At 38.2% G+C, this 20,893-nt stretch overlaps 1 protein-coding gene across 6 annotated transcripts in view; it reads right to left on the bottom strand.

Annotated features, from left to right (window-relative positions):
* The window catches only part of TBC1D32 (TBC1 domain family member 32), an 86,940-nt gene that overhangs the window by 15,232 nt on the left and 50,815 nt on the right, over positions 1 to 20,893 (bottom strand). For all 6 annotated transcript variants that reach the window (XR_008465660.1, XM_054196649.1, XM_054196651.1 and 3 more), the window contains 2 exons: positions 14,545 to 14,670; positions 3,208 to 3,291 (listed from right to left, as the gene is read on the bottom strand). Coding sequence is in view for 5 of the 6 variants with exons in the window: in XM_054196649.1 (XP_054052624.1) it covers positions 3,208 to 3,291; positions 14,545 to 14,670 (210 nt within the window). In the remaining variant the exon portion in view is untranslated. The remainder of the gene's footprint in view (positions 1 to 3,207; positions 3,292 to 14,544; positions 14,671 to 20,893) is intronic.

Genomic DNA, 20,893 nt, shown 5'->3' with positions numbered 1-20,893 from the left:
CCACCTCGAGTACTGTGTCCAGTTTTGGGCCCCTCAGTACAAGAGGGACATCGAGGTGCTGGAGCGTGTTCAGAGAAAGACAACGAAGCTGGTGAGGGGTTTAGAGCACCAGTCTTATGAGGAGCAGCTGAGGGAACTGATGTTGTTTCCCTGGAGAAAAGGAGGCTGAGGGGAGACCTTATCACTCTCTACAACTACCTGAAAGGAGGTTGTAGAGAGGTGGGGGTCGGCCTCTTCTCCCAAGTAACAGGCGATAGAACAAGAGGAAACGGCCTCAAGTTGCACTAGGGGAGGATGATACTGGATATTAGGAAAAATTTCTTCACCGAAAGGGATGTCAAACATTAGAACAGGCTGCCCAGGGAAGTGGTTGAGTCACTACCCCTGTAGATATTTAAGACATGTAGATATGGTGCTGAGGGACATGGTTTAGTAGTAATTTGGCAGTGTTAGGTTAATGGTTGGACTTGATGATCTGAAAGGTCTCTTCCAACCAAAACGATTCTATGATTCTATAAAGATTTGAGTCTGGTTTTTTTGTCCCTTCTGTAGAAACATAGGAAGACGTGGCTTCTTAAAGCACGTTCCCTGTCTTCATTGGAATGCCACACTGTATGTTTCATGCTGTAAAAAAACCTGAAATGAGCGTAAATGTAGCTATGCAATCAAGCCCTTTTACTGTTCCAGAGTGGAGCATGATCATAGATTCAATTTTAGAGCCAGATTTTTGTTTTACTTTCACGTCAACCAGCACGAAATTATTGGTCTGAACTAGTTTCCCTGGGCAACACTCATTGCTACGCCTCTCTGAAAAAGGTGCTACGAAATTTTAGTAACTATTTTCCTATAAAACTTAAAAGAAACACTTGATGAAATACATGCTGCTTGCCTGAGCAACATTCTTTCCTGGACTGGAGAACTCTTCACAAAATGTCTCTGTGATAATGGTGTTGCTGAATGGGAAAAAAGTAGTAAGACACCACCAGCCCTTTGCCTACATTTTACGTCAGGTTTTTACCACCAGACTTCTGACTACCTCTGAGAAGGCTTCTTCTCACTCTCCCATTTCCAAGCTTGTCTTCAGTAAAACACATGAAATATCAAGAGTATTTTTAGAAAATTGTTTGTCAGCCAACCCTTTAAATTTTGGAACTTTTATTTGAGAGCTGAACAGGAGAACTTATCCAGAATTAATGTCCAATAGTGCCTGTGTAAGAGTGAATGAAAAAAAAAATATTCAGAAATACAAAAAGGAGTGTAATACAGACTGGGTTAGTTTATCACAGAAAGAAAATCAGTCAAGCTCAAGAAAATCAAACTTTTACTATACTATCTTTTGTTTTGTTTCTGTATCTATTCTTTGGGATTTTCCATTCTAAAAAATTAATTTAATGTATGCAATTGTTACAGGATTTCCAAACCTGGTGTTTCTTCAAAGTTGGCATTAAATTTTAGATAAATAGTGTTGCTGCCACTTCCACCTAATCAGTGGTTCATAGTGAAATTCCACATCAATGAAGTAGAAGATCCAGGTTCAACCTTCCTGAACGTGTTTGAAATTCTGGCTTTGAACAAAAGGCTGGGAAGAGTGGATTGAAACTAAGGTACTTGACACATAAGTAAACAGAGCATGGACCACTGCTTCCCTTCATTAGAGTTTTTCCACACTGGATGGAAGCACTTAGCTGTTACAATTAAGAAACAGCAAGATGCTGTCTTTGCTGGGCAAGACATCCACTTGGAGACTGCACAGTTAGATGTCTGTTCCTCCTCTAGTTAGTTTTTGCCACCTCCAAACCAAGCGGGTTTTCCTGGTTTTCTAACAGGAAACACTTAAGATAACCTTGAAAATTTATGTCTGCGGGCTATACTGTTCTCCAAAGAAATGCAAGATAGACATTCCCCATGACAGAAAAGAAAACTACACCTGGGCCTTCCATCCCACCAGAGAATGCGTGATACTTCGAACTGTGACCTAAAAGAGTGGTGTACAGAGAGGAGCAGGAGGGGCATTCTAGGTTTCAAGTAAATCTTTTATGTCATGAAGACATTGTGTGGGCTTTTAACCATCAAAATCATTTGAATTGGGAAGTTTCAGAAACATGTAAATAGCAAGACTTATGAGTCCATGAAGAGATTTTTGTTGCTCATTATGCCTCTGGAGTAGTTGAAAAGTAAATGACAAACTAATGCAGGACCAAAACAAAACAAACCCTTAAGGATCTTTTAAGGAAAAATAAAATAGTGACAGAAAGAACTGCCACTTCAGCAACTCTCTTCATTAAGCAAAGAGAGAGATCTCAAATAAAATTAAAGAGTTTTCCATTAGCAGCTTTCAGAACGTGAAGGCCACTACGTAAAGGAAAGAGATCCTCTAAATTACCAAACAGGTTTTATGCTTTGAAACTTCAAAGGCAAGCCTGAAGTCTCCAAGGACACTGTATTTGCATCCTATGGATGTGAGAATAAAATACCAGTATAAATAACAGACTGTCCTCAAAGCAGGCTTGGTTCTCCAGAATTAGTGGCAGAATAAGTACTCTAAATGACTGAACTACAACCTAAGAGAAAAGTCCTCGACAGATAGTAAAGAATGAAAGTGCATTTTCCAGCAGATATTAACAATGCTTCTAAATCTAATTTTGCAAATTCTTCAAAATATCAAAATGTATTACTTTGCACTCAGAATAAATTCACTTTATCGTTCATCCTCTATTCTTGGCTGTAAGCACGACACCTGTACAAAACTAACACTCAGATTACTCTGTCAACAATAGCAGTTCTTTAATATATATCCTTTAATGCAATATAAATTGCATAGCTTTGGGTTGATTATGTATTATGGGGCTTTCAAAAGGTGAGCCAGATTGCTTACACCATCGTAAATGTTTATGCCACCAGCTTTGCAAATCATTCTATAATAGGTGTGAACAAATACTTTGAATCATACCCTCACCTGTTCTGCATCTCCATCTTTCCATTACACATACAGAAATGTGAAAGCCTGTCACTAATAATCATCTGTACTGTTTACTCAAGCACATCATCTTTTGCTCCAAAACGAGCTATTTCCCTCCAGTTAAGTACTGAATTTCTGAGTTTTTAAAGAATATATTAAAGAACCCTAAAAATGCTACAGATACATTCAAAAGGGAAGTAATTTAAATATAAAGAGGCTGTATGGCAATAAATTATTAGGAAACTGACCTTTATAGTTTCCCATGCTGAAATAACAATCCGATCGGCTTTCCGAAAGATGTGACACGAACTTTTCAATTAATTCCGCCAAAACTGCAAAAAGTAAAAATCCATTAAAACATTGGAGGCAACGTACAATATGTGGAACTACATTACCTAACAAAATGACAATATGTGAGAAACTAAAGCTATTTGAATTGCTGCATGTTTACTCATGTTTTTATGGGGGAACAATTCAAAGCAAGCATTGCGCTTTTGCATTCCTAACACTATTCCTAACTTAAATTAAATTTTAATAGCTTAACTGAGAATATATTCAGTGTAAATAGAAAGAGAATCCTATATTATCTTTACATCCTCCACGGATTACTTCAGAATTTGTTACATGGTTTCAATATGAAATGAAAATTAGCTATAATTAAACCACAATATCTTACCATATTTGTCTATGTATGTAGACAGGAAAGAAAAAAAAAACCAAACCTGAAAAAAACCCCCACAACCACCCACACACAACAAAAACCCCACATCATCCCAAAATGATGCTAACAGGTCATTTACCTGGACCTGAGCAAAGCCTTTGACACTGTCCCGCATAACATCCTGGTCTCCAAGCTGATAAAATATGGGTTTGATGGACTGACAATTCAGTGGATAAAGAACTGGCTTGATGGCCGCACCCAAAGAGTGGCTGTCAATGGGTCCATGTCCAAGTGGAGGCCAGTGACAAGTGGAGTCCCTCAAGGATCAGTACTGGGACCGGTCTTGTTTAACATCTTCGTCAGCGACATGGACAGTGGCATAGAGAGCACCCTCAGCAAGTTTGCCGACGACACCAAGCTGCGTGGGGTGGCCGACACGCTGGTGGGAAGGGATGCCATCCAGAGGGACCTTGACAGGCTGGAGAGGTGAGCCCATGCCAACCTCATGAAGTTCAACAAGACCAAGTGCAAGGTCCTCCATCTGGGTCGGGGCAATCCCAAGCACCGATATAGGCTGGGCAGCGACTGGCTTGAGAGCAGCCCTGAAGAAAAGGACTTGGGGGTGCTGGTGGACGAGAGGCTCAACATGAGCCGTCAGTGTGCACTAGCAGCCCAGAAAGCCAATTGTATCCTGGGCTGCATCAGGAGAAGCGTGGCCAGCAGGTCGAGGGAGGCGATTCTCCCCCTCTACTCCACTCTCGTGAGACCCCACCTGGAGTACTGCATCCAATTCTGGAACCCCTACTACAAGAAAGATATGGACGTGCTGGAACGTGTCCAGAGAAGGGCCACGAGGATGATCAGAGGGCTGTAGCACCTCTCCTATGAGGACAGACTGAGAGATTTGGGGTTGTTGAGAAAAGAAGGCTCCGGGGAGACCTTATAGAGGCCTACCAGTACCATAAGGGGGCCTACAAGAAAGCTGGTGAGAGACTTTTTAGGATGCGGGTAATGGTAGGACTAGAGGGAATGGATTAAAACTAGAGATGGGACGATTCAGACTGGCCATTAGGAAGGAGTTCTTCACCATGAGGGTGGTGAGACACTGGAACAGGTTGCCCAGAGCGGTGGTGGAAGCCCCATCCCTGGAAGTTTTTAAGGCCAGGCTGGATGGGGCTCTGAGCAACTTGATCTAGTGGGAGGTGTCCCTGCCCGTGCCCATCTCCCACCTTAACAAGATGTTCGCCAGGAAGGTAGGGAGACCTCTCAATGACTTATCATTAGGAAAAAACTGTTCCTGATTCCTCAGTTCTGCAAGTCTGGGGCTATGGCAACTGAGCACACTGACGCCTTACAGATGGAAACGAAGGATACCAGGAAGCCTTTACACATGCTGCATGGAGGGAACCCATATTGAGATGAGCCATATTAAGAATTTCAGATAGCAACAATGAACATTTTTTACAAGTAAATACTATCCCCAAACAGGATTTAAAGAACAGTGATATAACATTCTTTTCACACTAAACCAAGCAAAGAAGTGTATTTAGAGAGTAATGAGTGCTGCTACCCATGAGATTTCCTGTTTTAAGAGGCCGCATGTCACCATGTCCTTGGCAGCAGCTCAATTTAATAGCACGGAAGCTTCAGCCCGTAGTCACCCATTCCTGTGCATAACTCCATGCGTTCATAGGTAGTTTTGCTGGTTTTAGACAGAATAATTCCACTAAACCATTTAAGTGGATAGCTGTACAAACAGCTGTAGCAGCAGAAGTAAGGCATAACAATCTGTGGTGAGGGTGGCGATGGAAAAAGCTAGAAAACTCTTGAACCAGCCTTGCTGACAGGAAAACTAACACAGGAGACTGCAGTGCAAGCTCTTTCACGCGTGAGGAGGAGAAGGAAGATGGCAGAACCTCCGCCCGCAGTCTGATGCTTGTTATGCGAAAAAAATAATGAAGAAAAAAGATACCATAAAGGCAATTAACTCTTCTTCCAATCATTTTAAGCTAACATGCTGACATTAAAACATTATTTTTTTTCTTCTTGATTAGTTGTTTAAAACATTTACAGAAATTAATTTACATTGGATGAGTCCAGAAAAATTTTTAAAAGGTTGAGTTTTGGTAATACTATGTTGATGGGTAGGGCAAGGCAAAAAGAAGTTTCACTACAACACTTAAGCAAGGATTTACAGTTAGAGTAACCATTTCAAACAGTAAAAAAATCAATTTTGCATTGCAAATGACTACTAAATCAAAACAAAAAAAAATTACATGTGTAATTTATATTCTTATGCATTTTTATGAAGAGAAGAAACTGCTAATTAAACATAATATAGCTATTTTTAATAATGGCTAATAAACCACATGGGGATAGCAAAAAGCAATTTATTTTATAGAAGAGCAACAGTTTATTCATTTTGTGAGAATAAACAATCTCACTAATCTTCACTAACTCGCTTACTGGAATTTGGTCCACAAACAATATAACAAATATTTGCGTGAAATGAGAAAAGGCGTGTATATCTGGAGCTCTAGATAGCAAGGAGCAGAAATTAAACTTAAAATTTGTAACGAACTAGATGTTTACTGTATGATTATTAGTATTGTGAGTACTTAAATATACCATACTATAATAACAAACAGGAACTATGTTTAAAAGACTAAAATACCACGTAATTCAGAAAAATTTAAAACCAAGTCAGAACATTGTACATTTCTTCCCTTTTTGTTGGAAGGCATCCACACGCTTGACCTAGCAGTCGAATATTTCAGTTCAGTGCTTGAGTTAATGGGAGAAGTGACAGCTCAACTGCTAAGCAATTTTTTGAAACTCAAGCACTAAATTGATTTCCACCATTTGAAAGTATTTATCTAAATGCCTACCAGGATCTTTGAAAAGCTTTTCATCAAGTTTGAGAGAAGAAGACACACACAAGAATTTATCAAAACAAATGTGGTTAATACATAAATAGAGGGTTTTCACAGGACATTGTCTCTTCCAAAAGAATGTCTATGTAAAATGACAAGTAGTTATTTTAATTTTTGCCTTTTAATACTAAATCATTTAGCTGCCATTTGGACACTCCCTGAAAATATCTATAAAGGTGGAAACTGGCTCAGTGATTTTTCATTGAACTGGAAAAGTGGGCAAAAGAAATTCAGGACAGTTCATTGTACAGTACAGTCAGTATTGTTGTAAAAGCCCACATTCTCATGCAAAAGTTATGTTCAGAGACAGAGACTAGTAGTGTTGTGGCCTACCAACTCAGTGAAAATGTTAATTTTCTTAAATTATGGTAGCTTGGCTGTATTAACATTGAAGTTTTTAAGAGACTGGCAATTACTTCATGCCAATTTAATGCACACATCCAAAATAAAGAGAATTTTAATTTAATAGTGTGTAATCACATAAAAAATAAATGAAAGAGTTTTGAAATTCCCTAAATGATTGCAGTATTCTCATAAAATACCTGAATTCTTGCAGGATTTTTTTTTTCCTTGAAGAACTAATGTACAAAGGGAAGGTAATCAAAACGCGTTCTAAACTGCATAAGAACAGTGATTAAAAAAATTCATATGATTAAAACTGTTTTAATTGGTAACCACCATGAGAGGTTATCTAATTCCTGCTCTCAAAGTTTTAAGTCAAAAAGGTCAAAAACTGCAAAAGCATCAGATTTTTTTAGATCCTCTAATGCAACTAGTGTTACTGGATCATACTCTATACCAACTCACAGATGCTTCAGAGGAGTTTAAAAGAAAAAAAACTTCCTTAAGTTTCCACGCTTGACTTGTGTTAGAAGTTAAAAATTCAAGAGTGAAAACCTTGGACAGCTGACTTCTTTGTAAGAGTAATGTCAGAAATTTTCAACTCCACCACCCATACTTCAGTTTAATAAATCTGTGAAAAACACAGTTGGCAATTCCATACTTCATGGCAACGATAAGGAGGACTTTTTTGAATTTCTAAGATAATGAGTCTTTCAATTATTGTACCTTGAAATGGCAAAGGAACAACCTGCATTTTCTTTGAAAAGAAGAAAACAAGATAATAAAAATTCTGACAGTGCTTCCATTAGATATGAAGGTTGCATATCTTATACTAATATACAAGTATCTTCCTTATTAATGGAAAAAACAGCCTTTCAAATCCTAATCAAATGTCATAATCTTCACACACGGGCATGCACACTCACGTGCACTTACACTGCTTACAGGATATTCCTTTGGAAGTTGCTCCAAACTGGCTTGAGGGACGGAAGAAAAAAGTTTTGATCTGCAATTGTTCTTCCTGCATAAGATGAAAGACCCGCTGTTCCACCCTAATTCTGAAACAAGCCTCTTTGAAAAATCAAATAAGGATATAAAAAGGTAAACATCTTCTCTGTATCATTCTTAAAACCTCTTTTGCAAATGCAATATTTTTAAATTGGTCATACTAAAAAATGAATGCAGACCACAGGCAGAATCTAGATCTAATTGAGTGATCTTCAAGGCAGAAGATTTGGTCCATATTTACAAAAAAAAAAAAAATATTCAAACTGAGCTTAGAAAATCTGTGCTCTTCTCACAGCGAAGAATAAGCTCCTCTGAGGATTAATTCAGAATGGAAATCTAATGCAGTTACCCTGATTTGTCTTTTTGAAATCATAGCCGATAGAATTCTCTCTCACATACTTAACAAGAGAGCTTACAGAAGACTACTATGCAAGACTAAAGTTAGTCAAATCTTCTTTAGCTGGACCTAATGAAGACTGAAATTTAAATAATTTTCTCCTTAAAAAAAGGAGCAACATGCTAGTAATGACTCTAACAATGTCATATTTCATTGCCTTTGAATCCAGATCTTTTTCATCAAAAACTGAAGTCCCTATTATCTTTACTTGTATATATCTTACTATATATACAGACCAAGTGATGACAACTGAGATACCTTCCTTGTTGAGATTCTAATAGCTGTAAAGTGTCCTTTGATATAAGCTACATTTCCAATGCCTCATTAGGTTATTTTGATAAACTGCCCAAGTTTAGCATTTTGTTATCCTGAATAAAAAAAACCCACAACCATACACAACAGTCATACCTACTTAAAATATCCACCTTTTTGGTTCTTCATCCTATGGGGAAAGTTCTACAGTTACTTTTAACTTTTTGCAGCAATCGCTAAAGGCTGCAGCACACAAATCACAGAATCACAGAATGGTTTGGGTTGGAAGGGACCTTAAAGATCATCTAGTTCCACCCCCCTGCCATGGGCAGGGACACCTCCCACTAGACCAGGCTGCTCAAAGCCCCATCCAGCCTGGCCTTGAACACTTCCAGCGATGGGGCATCCACAACTTCTCTGGGCAACCTGTTCCAGTGCCTCACCACCCTCACAGTAAAGAATTTCTTCCTGACATCTAATCTAAATCTACCCTCTTTCAGTTTGAAGCATTACACTCCCTGATAAAGAGTCCCTCCCCATCGTTCCTGTAGGCCCCCTTTAGGTACTGGAAGGCTGCTATAAGATCTCCTCAGAGCTTTCTCTTCTCCAGGCTGAACAACTGCAACTCTCTCAGCCTGTCCTCATAGCATAGGTCCTCCAGCCCTCTGATCATCTTCATGGCCCTCCGCTGGCCCCGTTCCAACGGGTCCATGTCCTTCTTGTGTTGAGGACTCCAGAGCTGGACGCAGTACTCCAGGCGGGGTCTCACCAGAGCAGAGCAGAGGGGCAGAATCACCTCCCTCGACCTGCTGGCCACACTTCTCCTGATGCAGCCCAGGATACGGTTGGCTCTCTGGGCTGCAAGTGCGGACTGCCTGCTCATGTTGAGCTTCTCATACACCAGCACCCCCAAGTCCTTTTCAGGGCTGCTCTCAAGCCTTTCTCCACCCAACCTGTATTTGTGCCTGGGACTGCCACGACCCCGGTGCAGGACCTTACACTTGGCCTGGCTGAACTTCATGAGGTTTGCCCAGGCCCACTTCTCAAGTCAAAGTCCCTCTGGAGGGCATCCCTTCCCTCCAGTGTGTCGACTGTGCCACACAGCTTGGTGTCATTGGCAAACTTGCTGAGGGTGCACTCAATCCCACTCTCTATGTCACCGACAAAGATGTTAAACAGCACTGGTCCCAGTACTGATGCCTGGGGAGCGCCACTCATCACTGGTTTCCATGTGGACATTGAGCCATTGACTGCAACCCTTTGTGTGCGGCCATCTAGCCACTTCCTTATCCACAGAGTGGTCCATCCATCAAATCCATGCTTTTCCAATTTAGAGACCAGGATGTTGTGTGGGACAGTGTCAAACGCTTTGCACAAGTCCAGGTAGATGACATCGGTTGCTCTCCCCTTATCTACCAGTGCTGTGGCAACATCATAGAAGGCCACCAAATTTGTCAGGCACGATTTGCCTTTGATGAAGCCATGTTGGCTATCACCAATCACCTCCTTATTTTCCATGTGCCTTAGCAGAGTTTCCAGGAGGATCTGCTCCATGATCTTGCCAGGCACAGAGGTGAGACTGACCAGTCTGTAGTTCCCTGTGTCATCCTTTTTTCCCTTTTTGAAAATGGGGGTTATGTTTCCCCTTTTCCAATCAGCAGGAACTTCACCAGACGGCCGTGACTTTTCAAATATAATGGAAACTGGCTTGGCGACTACATCTGCCAGCTCCTTCAGGACCCATGGATGGATTTCATCTGGTCCCATGGACTTATGCACCTTCAGGTTCCTCAGATGGTCCCGAACCTGATCTTCTCCTACAGTGGGCAGTTCTTCATTTTCATAGACCCTGCCTTTGCATTCTGCAATTTGGGTGGTGTGGTTGGAGCCCTTGATGGTGAAGACTGAGGTGAAAATGTCACAAACAATGACGCTGTCTCAAAGGATCATAGTATTTTTCATCAGCATGTTTTGGCAGAGCTACCCCAGATGATGCAGAGTTCACAAAGCATTAATGGATTCCATAACACGGTGTTGATCACAACCACTCTGCTTTCATCAACCATTTAACTTGTAAAAAATGAAGACAAATCCTGTGTTTTCCAGTAAGATCTCATATGCAATTTCAAGAGCTGCTATGTTTTTTGTATCTTTGAAGTCATTAATAGTTGATGAGACTAGAAGAACAACTTCCTCAAGATGAAAATTACCTTAAAAAAGAAATATGCCTCCCACATGTTTTTTTTTGTTTGGTTGTGTTTTTTTTAAGAACAAACAGTTTGGAGGTAAATTAGGCCCTAAAGAATACTGGTGATCTAAGTCTGGATTTCTGATGGAGATATTGCATGGAAACTCTGCATGACTCCATGGAGCAAGTAATTTTAGCTGAGTTTACTATCCCTATCCATACCCACATACGGATATAAAGCTTGAGGAGAATGATTAGGATTTGGGGACTGAATAGCTCTCATTATGAAGGGAAGAATGTTAGCATGTAATTATATGATCTCTGCAACACCCTTAATTTCTCTTATTTAGGGTTTAAAGTCTCCCAAGAGAGGAGAGAATTAAGGATGTTGAATCTGCCCAGACAGGAAAGAGGTCAGCTGCTGATACAACACTAACTGGGAACAGATGAAAAAGGAGTTGCTGAGGTTGAAAACACCAGAAATCCCTTCTGCCATACCTGAAGAACAAGAAGGGGGAGACAATTGAAGAAGGCATGGATGAAATAGTCAAGCCGAGATACGGGTTCAAAAAAAATAACTCCCAATCACATAAACAATTTGGATATGCAATATACTAAGCCTAGATTCACACAGACTACTAATTTTCTACATAAATCTAAGCTATTTCTCAGAGGAGTTGTTTTGCCTGTTTCTTTTCCTGCCAAATCTTGGATGCCAATACATAGAAAGCTCTTATTTAGACGAGCTAAAGATGCTTCAGGGAGGCCACAAGTATTGCAAGGAGCAGTCCAAAAGAGGCCAAGACTTAACCTGACCAAGGCCTCTATCCATGCTTCTCTAGCTGATCTAAGTGACCCAGACATATGCAAAGCCGCTCCACAACAAGCAGCTATATCCCTAGCATCCACAAATCTGTGGCACCTTTAAAGAAGGTGCCACTGGAAGATGACTGTAAGTGATGGAAGTGAAATGACTGGAAGAATGCCTTTGTCTTAGCTTATGGTGCTTAGAATAACAGAATGTAGAAGCCAGTTGTCCAGAATACAATTTGCTTTCAGATGACCAAAAAAAATCCCACGCTTTCAGTCCTGCCACACTGAAAGACATACAAGCCTGAGGAAGGTTTGTATCTCCTTTTGTGGTTCAATAAAGCCATTCAAAACTGGATCTTGATGTTTGATCACAGAAATTACTTAAAGGCTACAGTCAGAGGTGAAAACGCCAATCTAGGGATGAAGATGGACATTCCAGAAGTAATGCGCTACCATAACACAAAAACATTGACCAAGTCAATGTGAGGCAATCAACACCAGAAGACTGAATTAGAGATATTGATACTATATGCTTTGCTCAAGAATTTTCTGATGGAATTCAAGCATGTTCTATAGATTCAGCATGTGGTAACCCTGACACCAGATCACAAAATATTTTAAAAATCAATACATGCTACACTATACAGTCATTGAATCCTATGTTGTCTTTACTGATTATGTTCTGGTTCAACTACTGTTAGTCTCCCTTAGAAAGGGCCCAGTACAGGAAGCATAAGTATGTATCTTTGTTCTGGAATCCTTCGGTTTGCTCCATCTGTAACTAAAGAGAAAGTTTTGATTTCTTGGGATCTGGACTGAAGCCACTCATTGCTCTGAAATTTGGGAGAACTTCACATGCTGCAAAAGATACATAGCAGCACAGCTGTCCCTCATAAAATACTTTCAATGAACATGATGTTGTCTCAAACCACACAGCTAGCAGATATTTTGCTGCTTCTGGAATATCTCCAAGTAAATACACAACATTTAAACCACTTTGCATCCACCCTAAATTACCAGTACTTATACTGAGTTTATAATACTACTATCCTTTCGTAAAGCGTTTTTATTAGCGTTTCATTCTGTTTCTATTTTCATACTTTACTTTTCTGTGTGGTTTGTGAAAGCACTTGCAGAAGTCCCTGTGAGGCTTAACAACAATTCCACAGATATTTTCTTGCTGACTTTTGCTCACAGTTCCATGTCAGCTGGAAACAGTTATCCAAAAGCAAGCATAATTTTTTGCTTTGGGTTAACAAATCTTAATGACTCTCTTTAATTCCTCATTCTAGCTTCTGGTACATGCAACAAAGTTACAGAAAATGATGTATACAGGCTTTGAGGCTGTGTATGGATAACTACAAAGCACAAAAGGAAAGACTTTTCTTCTTCTTTGTAAGCCACCTGCTTTAAATCTATGTTCTGGTTTTTGTTTGGTTTGGTTTTTTTTTTCCAACAAATAATTCCTTTTAGATACAAGAAGACAGACTAAAAATTTTTAACAAAAATTTCATATAATCCAAGAAGAGATCAGTCAGGAAAATACGATGCATTCAAATAAAATTGATTTTACAAAGATTAAATTATTTCTGCTTCACAATATATAACATCAAAAAAACTCACTGAACTACTAGGTCAGAGTCATACAAGAAAAGTTAACATACAAGTTTGCTAGAAACATCTAGGGTTTTTTTTATTGCTACTCTTCAATTTGTTTTTCTTATACTAGCAGAAGCTCATATAAAATACTTTCAGTTGTTCCTGAATGGTTATGAATCTGTTTGTTCATCTGTTTCACAAAGCTGCCTGAATACATGCATTTGTGTACAGTATAATGTATATTGTAAATGCATATATGCATTACACACAAATACATATGTATTCTGTCTATACACACATTCTTCCAAGCAGAAGGTGAAAGCTCTGACTAATTTACAGTCACCTAAGACTACAGACTCAAGCTTGTTTCAAACAAGTAATAAGAACAGAAAGCTCAGTATTTAGAAACATTCAATAATTATTGACCTTAACCACATTAACAAATAACAGATTTCTTATTAACTGTTTTAATATTTAATCAGTCCCTGTATAAATGACTTCTATACAGGGTAACTTTTATATTGCTTTATAATTTATCATAAAATTCAGGTCTCCTATGAAAACACAAATGCTGGGTTACTTTGATCCCATATAGAAGACACTTCATCTGTCTTCACTGCCAGTTTTATCAACTGCTTACCTAAAGAATTTAAAGGGAAAACATTTGTCAGACTATGTACTGACCATCTCACCATAATCAGAATTATTACAGAAATGGAAGTCACCAATTTCTGAAAACACCCAGCTTCTTTATTGCTACACAAGTTTCTATATTACAAGTGAATTATTACGTGTCCTTTCTAATAATTTGTGTCATATGGGTGATGACTGGTTTTGTTTTGGCTGGTTTTATTGTTTTAACAGATCTATACCAATGCTCCTGCATGAGCACACCCTTCACTAGAAAATACATATGAAAATGAAGAAAAACCTGAATGAGTGGGTTCTTTGATGTTTCGTATGGCTTAATTCTGAAAATTTTTACCGTAATTGGCCATTAATATAATTTCCAAACCCATCTTAAAGTCATTCACCATCAGATCTCTGGGAAACATTTGGTTTCTCTCAGGCTCTCTTTTCCATTTTCTCAGCATCTGAGTAATGCACCCTTTAGAGGTCTGAAACAAAGACTTATATTTGAGCTCTCTTTCTGTGTCAAAGTTCACTGAAAACAGCCAACACAAAGTGATAATGTCCATAAAGAGAGAAAAATAGGACATAAGGCATAAGCCTTGTTTCCTCAGGAAAATCCCACTGAAATAGTTTTCATAATCAACACAAAATTATTGACTACTTGTTTAGATAACGGAATCCTCAATGAAACTTTAAAGAATGATCACTTACAAGTGGCATTCTGTTGCTTGCTTTGTTAAACTCGTAAATCATACTCACTTGTTCCACTGATGATATCCGGTCTGGCTTTCATGACTTTGCAGAACTGTTTTCTACAACTTTCTCTCCACCCAGTTTGCTTCTCTGGACTTTTTAAGAGTGATAAGAGCTTGTCAAGATCTTTATCTAGAAGAAATGAAAAAAGAGTCTTATTCTATGATGATAATCTTGGATCTTTTTGAGTTTTTTTTTATTATTTTTATTTTTTCTTTCTTTTAGACTTAGTTCATAAGTAAGAAGAAGCTATTAGTTAGAGAGTACTGTAGAAAGAAGTAGATGCATTCAGAAACTAGAAACCATTTCAATGAAGAACAGGGAAGTCAGACCCAGCTGAGAGCCCTGTCATTGCCCAGTATTTTTGACAGACCTCATACCTTAGGAAGAAAAGAGTAAATAAACATCCCTTATCCTACAACAATTAAACCAGCAGTCCTAAAGCTGACAACATTCTGCTTTACACAGAACAGATGTATTCATTCTAGTCACTGCTGCGTTTTGAACACTTAAGACATCACTGAGGCACATTTTATAACTCCTCTAAAGTTATTACTCCTGTGTCCTGAAATTACAAGAATTGGAAAGACATTTTAAAGAAAGCAGTTTGGTATTTCCATGTGTTTTCACCACTGAGAATCTAAAGTGGAAGACAGGCAAAGATCCTCAACCAAATATCATTGGTTTAATAATAAAACCGTGAGGTAGCAGCACTGTTTTGCAGAACATGAAATAACGGTGTTCCATAGAAAATTTCAGCTTCTTTCTTCCTTCAGATGCTTCTACTATAGGCAGATACTATGACATATATGTGTATGCCTTCAGGTTGCTAGGCATACCTATCACGTAAATGTTGCGAAAATACATTGGGCTGCCCATTCTTTGAGAATTCTTATATTAGCTTTGCTGATAATCTCCAGTGTTTCCCAACTTTAGCACAAAGACTTAAAATCAGGACAAAAGGTTACACTAAAAGCATACTTTTGGTGTCGCTGAAATGTCACCTTGCAAGTTTTCTATTAATATTAGAGAAAGTTAGAATTTTAAATTGAGTTTTCTTAAGAATCTGGGTGCACCCAAGATGCTCCAGCCCAGGGCCACAGGCTGCTTGTGGGTGCTGTTAGAGGCTGCAACAATACAATTCAGGCATTTTCGAACTTCTGAATGCTTGACTTTTTACTTGAGCACTATTCAAACACAGTCTATTGGTACAATTTTTATATATGAGGCACAAATATATCAGATAACAGTTTTCATTATATGTCCAGCTTGCTTATAAAACAAATTTGTGGAACAGTTTACAAAGAGATTTTTATGAAAGACTCCTTTTAAACACAAAGAAAGAAATTCAAAGATTGCTCCTTGCTGTTACTCTTACCTTGTCATTAAAGACACATTCTCTCTTTACAATAGGGAGACATGCCTTCAAAATTAAAGTTGCCATTGATGCAATGACAAAAGGACAGTAAGTACGTTCTCTTCTGACTTGCTTAAAAGTGATTTTTTTCCCTCTATTTTCTATTAAATTAGAGGAAATTACACATATTTTACCAATTTTCTGGAATAAAATATCACAGACTGAGGCAGTAAATTTCACAACTAGATGAGTCTTACAGAGGCTTGAAAACAGAAGAACCATAGCAACAAATGTAGAACCAGCATGCGTAATCATACATGAAAATGTTGTTGGCTTTCAGCAATGTGATGTCTATACTTAAAGCCTTAAGAACTTTTTCTTTAAATCAAATGTCTTCTGCAACCAAAATGTCAATCTTGGAATTCATACTGAACAATAAATATTAGCAAGCTACCATGATGCACGATGACATAGCACACTGAATAATATATGCAAGGTAGCCATTAAAATAACGCATACATATGCTTTGGCAAATCAAAGAGGAAATAATTTCTTCCCATATGCAACATTTGTTAAAAAATGCTAATATGTTGGAGAAGGCTGACTATTCAAATTCTATTTTTCTGAAGGCAGAACAAATTTCAAGGTCAAATGCCGAGTAATTTTATAAAGTAATTTTATGTAATACAAAACTGATCCAACTCTGTTTTCTAACAGAAAATACTGACCCCTGCAAAATGGAAACAACCAATTAGACTGCCTCTCCTTGGGCAACTTGGTTCCCAAGGTAGTTGATGCTGCTATGAAATATTTTCTGGTCAACTTGAAGGAAAAAATAAAGGTGGTATCTCTAATAAGGTAAATGCACGTGTACCCACTCCAGTTGTGTGCAATCCCTTTGCTGTGGGACCATGCAGTTCCCATCATTAAGAAAGGATCATAGTCTAACACTACTACTAACTGTTCACTAAGGTGATGAAGGTTCTTCATGCCTTGCAAGCTCTCCTTTGTTCTGTTTCTACATTTTGGATGCTATAGAAATGAATTCTGTCATGAAAGGTGACTTTTGATTAAAGATTCAATGATTGTTTGAGCCAGTCTATGGCTATCTAGAATATTTGCTGTTAGTTTTACCTCTTTATAGTATTTCAGTTTTCCAATAAAACTTAATTGTTTCCACAAACAAAATACTATTTTCAAATTATCTTTTTAAGATGATGAGAATATTTTCAACAGAACTACAATATTGCACATAATTTATTTTAAACTGATCTAAAGAGCTTAATGATTTATAATCAGTAAATTGTCTGTCATTGGAATTTATTAGACAATACGTAGTATTTCAAAAGAACCTTATTATAGCAACTTAATTATTATCACTAATAATGACTCCAAATTAATTAATCTGAAAGTTATTTGAGGATAACAAAGGAATACGTCCTCAGTTAGCATCTTTCCAAATAACATGCACTGATGCTTAGAACAGATTACATGAGTATGAAAATTTAATGTGAAGAAGGATTTACTCTTATAGTATTACCAGTAGGATTTCTATATTTTTATTTGCCTTTTGCTGCTGTAACAGGTGAAGACTGAAGGAAATCTTAGAACTGCAAAGCAACACTCCTCTACAAGGTAAATAGTTATTTTACTTCCTAAAGGATTGTAGTAATTCAGTTTGGCAGATGAGGATCAGAGACTACAAGCTGAGATTTAATCATTCAACTTATCAGAGACTAGGGTGAAATTTTGATTCCTCTGAAGGAAATGAAACTACTAAAAAAAGATCCTCCAATAATTGCAGGAAAACAGGATTTCAATATCCCATCCCATCCACCTCTGCTGCCTCCTTCTGCCTTCTTGATTTGACCCCTATTTTTCTTTGCACACTTTCTCTCTCTAATATTCTTCCTGTCCTGCAGGTTTTGCAAAATTAAATCTTTATTTTGTGATTGCTGAAATGCACACATGCTAGTATCTCACAGTGTCGATGCATCCAAAATTGTACTGTTTAAACATGTAACCATTTACAATGTTAATTTATCCTCCAACAATCAGATAAGGAAATAAAAATTACAGTATTAGTCTTTTTGCTAAAGATCATGGACCACTGTATTTGCCTTAAGGTTCCTCTGGGAAGGTAGTATTTAAAAAAAAAAAACAAGGAACTTAAGCAACTTGAAATATGTACCAAATATAACTAACGCAGATAATGCGTTATGTTGTTAGAATAGCGACAGGCAAGCAACCTACCAAAACAAGAACTCAAGGAGGATACAAGACTTAGGATCCTCAGAGCGCACACAGGAATGTTCAAACGACAGAGAAACAAGCTTAAGATCCATGCAAACAAGATACTATAGCATAACCAGGTATGTAATACATCCATTACATACTGTAACTGATAGCATATCATGGCAACTTACCGCATCTTATTTTCTTTCAGCTAAACCACTTGCCTCTCTTAACAGCTTGACATTAAACATGGACTATCACTTCCTCCAGCAGGTCATTACAGTACCAGAAAAAGAAAACCTTGGGGATTTTTTTGAATGACAATTGCTTCCAAAAAACTCATGATATCAAATAAATGCCAGCTCACTTTCACAGGTTAGTAGGCAACTATAACTTGCCCAAAAGTATTACCAAGTAGCTGGAACTCCAACCATCCCACAGTCCCAGGCTTTGCATATTGCCTGTTACTGAGGGTGGGCTTTCACAGTGTTGCTGTGAAAGAAATGGCTGAAAAGAAATCTGATTTATAAAAAGAAAAGGAAAACAGAAACATGGCAGCATGTTCCCACTCAAGTTAAAGAGTACAAAGCAAAGAACTCAGAGAACAGTGACTGAGATAAAACATCAAAAGACTTTAAGAACATTACCACGCACGTTTTTTGGTAGCAATTCTGGACTGTACGAGTCAGGAAGAGAGTAAGATTAGTGAATAATGAGTTGCCTATGTATATGGAAATGATAAGCAGTGAATGCGTCATTGCAGGACAATTAAGGACACTATTCTTCAGTCACACTCATCACCAACTGTCATAACTGCAGAGCTACGAGACGAAAAGGAAAACAGATCTTCTGTGCAAATAGAAGAGTGAATATTACAATTTAATACAGTTTGAAAAAGTTTAACTTCTAATAACCTACAATGTAGTTAACATTACAAGTAAAAAAATCACTAATAGTTGTATCCTGAATAACAAAGGACTATATCACTCTTTGAAAACCACTTAATAGTTCTTCCTCAAATTATCTTACTGCAATAATAATTGAAGAATTAAGACAAAAGATAAGCAACAGGGTATCTTGCTGCAGTGTAAACAGGTGGAAATGGCATAATGAATTTCCACATGTAAATAATGATCCGCATTAATCATTTGAAGCTTCACTACAAGTTATCTTTGACAGAAGCGAACCATTAATATACTGCTATCCAATAGTTTTCCAACTCTAAATACTTCCTGAAATAATTGATGCATATTAATACACAACCAAACAAGGTGGGTTTTTTTCCTTATATCCTTTCCTACAGCCACATATACTATACAGGCAAATGCCTAACATCTGCAAAACCAGGGCAGATATTTGTAAAGAGTAAAGCACTACAGATTTTCCTCAGATACAAATACATTTTTTGGGTGAGTCTACCCATTCAAAGTGTCATCATGAAACAGAGGAATTACTCTACTACTCCAGGATAGTTACTAATTTTACCAGCAGAAATTATGATAGCTTCATTTTCAATCCAGTGAAGCAAAATATCTAGTTGCCAGTGTCTGTGAGCACTACATCAGCACAGAATAATAGCAAGTGTTAAAAAAAAAAGTTCTCCAAGATGCAGTATTCCTGCCTTGGTGCTGGGAAACACATGTTCCAGATGTTCTGCAGAGTTAGCACTGCTCTGCTTTTTCTCAGAGCTAATTAGTCCTCCTCCCTTTCCCCCCCGCAAACTGAACAACCAAAAATGTGCCACTGCTGCATGTTTTCTTCAAGAAAACTCACTGCGAATAAGCCCTTTTCAGTGACCACCCCGATATGCTACTTTATCTATCGTTTCCATTACACTAGATACAGTCACAGGCTACATGATATCCAGGGCTGTAGAAATGAAGCTTCCTATTCCCTGACCTCAGTAGTACATAATCTTTTCAGTAAGCAACAGTCACGCTAGTTCCAAAATATTCAGAGTAATTTCAGCTTGCGCTCAGAAAGGCAACTTCCATTAGTTGAGAGACACCCCCGGGAAACAAAGGTTCTGTTATTGCATCTGTCCTTCAACTCCACCTGAAGGAAGGGTCAGAAGACAGCAATATCATATCTGAGTGCACATCTGTAACCCCTTTTTTTTTCCTCCCCTCCCAGCCATCTCCAATATCTGTATTATAGTTACATTAAAAAAAAAAACCACACACAACAACAACAAAAAAACCCAAAAACTAAAAACCAACTCAGATGTTTTTACAGCTGACATCACAATTATGTGATGGACACAGGACCAATTTTCAAGGGAGAAAGAAAACATAAGCTTCAGGTATCCATGTCACCTGGGTAATGAGAGAGGAGGTAAATAAGTGGTCAGGACAGACAGAATAAAACCTACAGTTACAGCCTTTCCATCCAAAGAGACTGTACATTCTTTAACAGTACTAAGAATCTAGCAGTCTTAATTATTCACATAATAGAAACACCCCAAAAAGCAGACAGGAATGATACCACACAGGTTATATAATGAAACACCACAGCATGAAATGTGAACACAGACAGCTTCAGGGAATCGCAGAAACATTCTGCTGGCCTTCGATCTTCGATACAACAAAGCAGTCATGCATTCCCACTCATATGATGTACAAGTGTTTGCATGGCTGCAGAACTCTTGCCATTCAGAAGTCTGTGTGAACCCTGTCCATCTCGTGCAGTGGAGCAGAATTAAAATTTAGCAAGTATTTGCCTAAACTGTTTTTAAAACCTGTGAGCAAGTTGTGTAAGTAACAC

Source organism: Rissa tridactyla, chromosome 3 (assembly GCF_028500815.1).
Source record: "Rissa tridactyla isolate bRisTri1 chromosome 3, bRisTri1.patW.cur.20221130, whole genome shotgun sequence".
In the NCBI taxonomy this organism is placed as follows: domain Eukaryota; kingdom Metazoa; phylum Chordata; class Aves; order Charadriiformes; family Laridae; genus Rissa; species Rissa tridactyla.
The sequence above is the reverse complement of the archived record's forward strand: the minus strand, read 5'-3'. Positions and strand labels throughout refer to the sequence as shown.